The sequence below is a fragment of the Trachymyrmex septentrionalis genome, unplaced genomic scaffold (assembly GCF_001594115.1).
Source record: "Trachymyrmex septentrionalis isolate Tsep2-gDNA-1 unplaced genomic scaffold, Tsep1.0 scaffold9, whole genome shotgun sequence".
In the NCBI taxonomy this organism is placed as follows: Eukaryota; Metazoa; Arthropoda; class Insecta; order Hymenoptera; family Formicidae; genus Trachymyrmex; species Trachymyrmex septentrionalis.
The window spans coordinates 590,469-592,780 of NW_017306091.1; the positions used below are offsets into that span (position 1 = coordinate 590,469).

Sequence of the window (2,312 nt, forward strand, 5' to 3'; positions counted from 1 at the left end):
TGTTTATAGGAGCCTCGATTGAGGAAGGTGTCTTAAAGGATCTGGACGTAAATTCGGCAGCAGTCGCAGTTGCCCCGACATGCCAAGTAGCATTTGTGCCGGAGGAATACTTGAACGATAAATCCGGGAATGGTAATCTTTACGCTCTTGAAGATACGTATCGGCAAGATTATTTGAACATACCGGTTTATACAAGTGTCCAACGGGAGGCTTTAATTTGTTCATTACCGATCACGTGTCTGCGAGAGGAATGCGACGCATGGTTACGCCGTGGCGTCATTCTGTATCTGAGATAAGTAGCTTACGTAATTGTCCCCGATTAAACTGATAAAGATGAAGATACATGATACGCTTGCAAGTATTAGACGTTAAATCAGATCTATAACAAAAGTAAACACAACAATCTTAATTATTGTTAAATATTAGTTAGTAAAAAATATGGATTTGTATTCACACATTTAATTTTGATAAGAAACACAGGTTCCTAATTTATATAGTCCTAAAGTGTCTTAAACTTTTATTTATTTACTTGTTAAATATAATTTAAATTAACTTCGTAGGTAAATAACGTTTGTAATTATCCGTGGTGTTAAACTAACGAAGATGAAGGTATAGAATGATATGCAAATGACTCTAGAGTCTAGATGTTAAACCAAATTACTAACAAAAGCAAATATTTCCTCCTAACTATTCCAATACTATAATAGTTACTAAAACATTCACTTGTATTTATTTATTTAAAGTATTATTTCTGTTTATTTAATCTTGATAAACTTAGGTTCTGTTTTAAAGTATTTTGAACTATTTATTTAGTTGTCCACCAAATATATTTATTTGTCAAATATAAATTTAATAAACTGATGAATCAACTTTGCGTGCATAATTTTGTTCGATCGAATAAAGAGACGAGGAGAAAAGGGAAGGAGTAGTATATGTATATATAAACACACTACATGTCAGCACATTGTGAATTGAACAATACGCTTATTATTATTAAAAATACATAGAGATATGTCGGGAATTTGTTGGGAGGTAAGTTTTCGCGAATTTTTCTACCGGTTTTGAAGTCGTTCTTTCCTTACGCTCCGCTGTTCTCGGAGGACGTCTCAAGAACAATCCGGTAGAGCGAGTCGTTTCGTTTAGTAGATTTAAAATTACGGATAATACAGCAATATCGTTTCATTTTAATAAAATAAAATGGTCATTGGTTGGTCCATCCAAGCCCACGAGACTTATTGTTAGAAATTTATATGAGCACACGACGTTCTCCTCGCCGCATAATACGCGCAAGTCTCGAACTGAAAAATGTATCGATGTTTATAGAAAACATCCGTAAAATTCAATTCCTATATTCATATTCTTGTAGAAAATAAAAGCTATCATTGTATCGTTACGAGCTGGAAATATATTGGCAACCGAAACTGTTTCTCTAAAAAAATGTCTGAAGATACGTTCGATGGAAGAACTAACAGGCGAATGGACAGAATCTCTTTCGATGAGTAATCACTAGAATAGTTAAGAAATTCCGTAGAATATAGCCGTAATTCGAATCTATATACTATTTAATATTTTCGTAACATTTTTAATACGACTGGACGACATTGTAATTTTTTTCGTACCGAGAGTTTCGAAGTATCGTGATTTGTTAATTTGAGATGAAACTTGAAATAGAAATATCCATCCATTGTTATTCTCGTGCAAGAAATGATTTTGGGCTGAAAGAAATTTACTTACTGAATGTATCTGTGTCTCTTATACACCTAATTGAAACTTATTTCCTACGAGCGATAGAAAAGAGAAATTTAATAGAAGTAAGACTCATTCTCGAAACGCTCTGTCGTCCAGTACAATCAAGTACAACGAACTTTAAAATACGAACACGGAATAACAATATTCTATTACAATATCGATTATAAATTATCTATTCGTAAATTTTTTTGGGAAGAAAGGGAGTGGGATTTTTTTAAAGGATTTTTTTAGACTCCGTGTACACGAATGTGTTTTCTTGCTCTACGTAATTATAATATCTTATCGCGCGTAAACTGGAAAATCATGTTAACTTGAATATGCACACACCGACGAAAGAATTGTTCTCGTAAGTAAATAGCTTGAATGTTGAAATTCAAATGTTATTTAAGAAGTTTTGGAATTATTATCAAGATCAGAGAATCTTTGGGAAAATTGTAAAAAGTGAAATAGAAAGATGTAGAGATACAGACAGAAGAAGAAAAAGAGAAGAAGCAAATATTTATATGTATATATATAATATAATATTTTATATATAATATAATATTTTTTTATATATAATATAA

General features: G+C 31.8%; 1 protein-coding gene across 1 annotated transcript in view; it reads left to right on the forward strand.

Annotated features, from left to right (window-relative positions):
- The window catches only part of LOC108755996 (cytoplasmic dynein 2 heavy chain 1), a 22,258-nt gene extending 21,862 nt beyond the window's left edge, over positions 1-396 (forward strand). The window contains exon 46 of the mRNA XM_018499516.1: positions 10-396. Within this exon, the coding sequence (XP_018355018.1) occupies positions 10-296 (287 nt within the window). The 3' untranslated portion in view covers positions 297-396. The remainder of the gene's footprint in view (positions 1-9) is intronic.
- Positions 397-2,312: the final 1,916 nt, after the last annotated feature.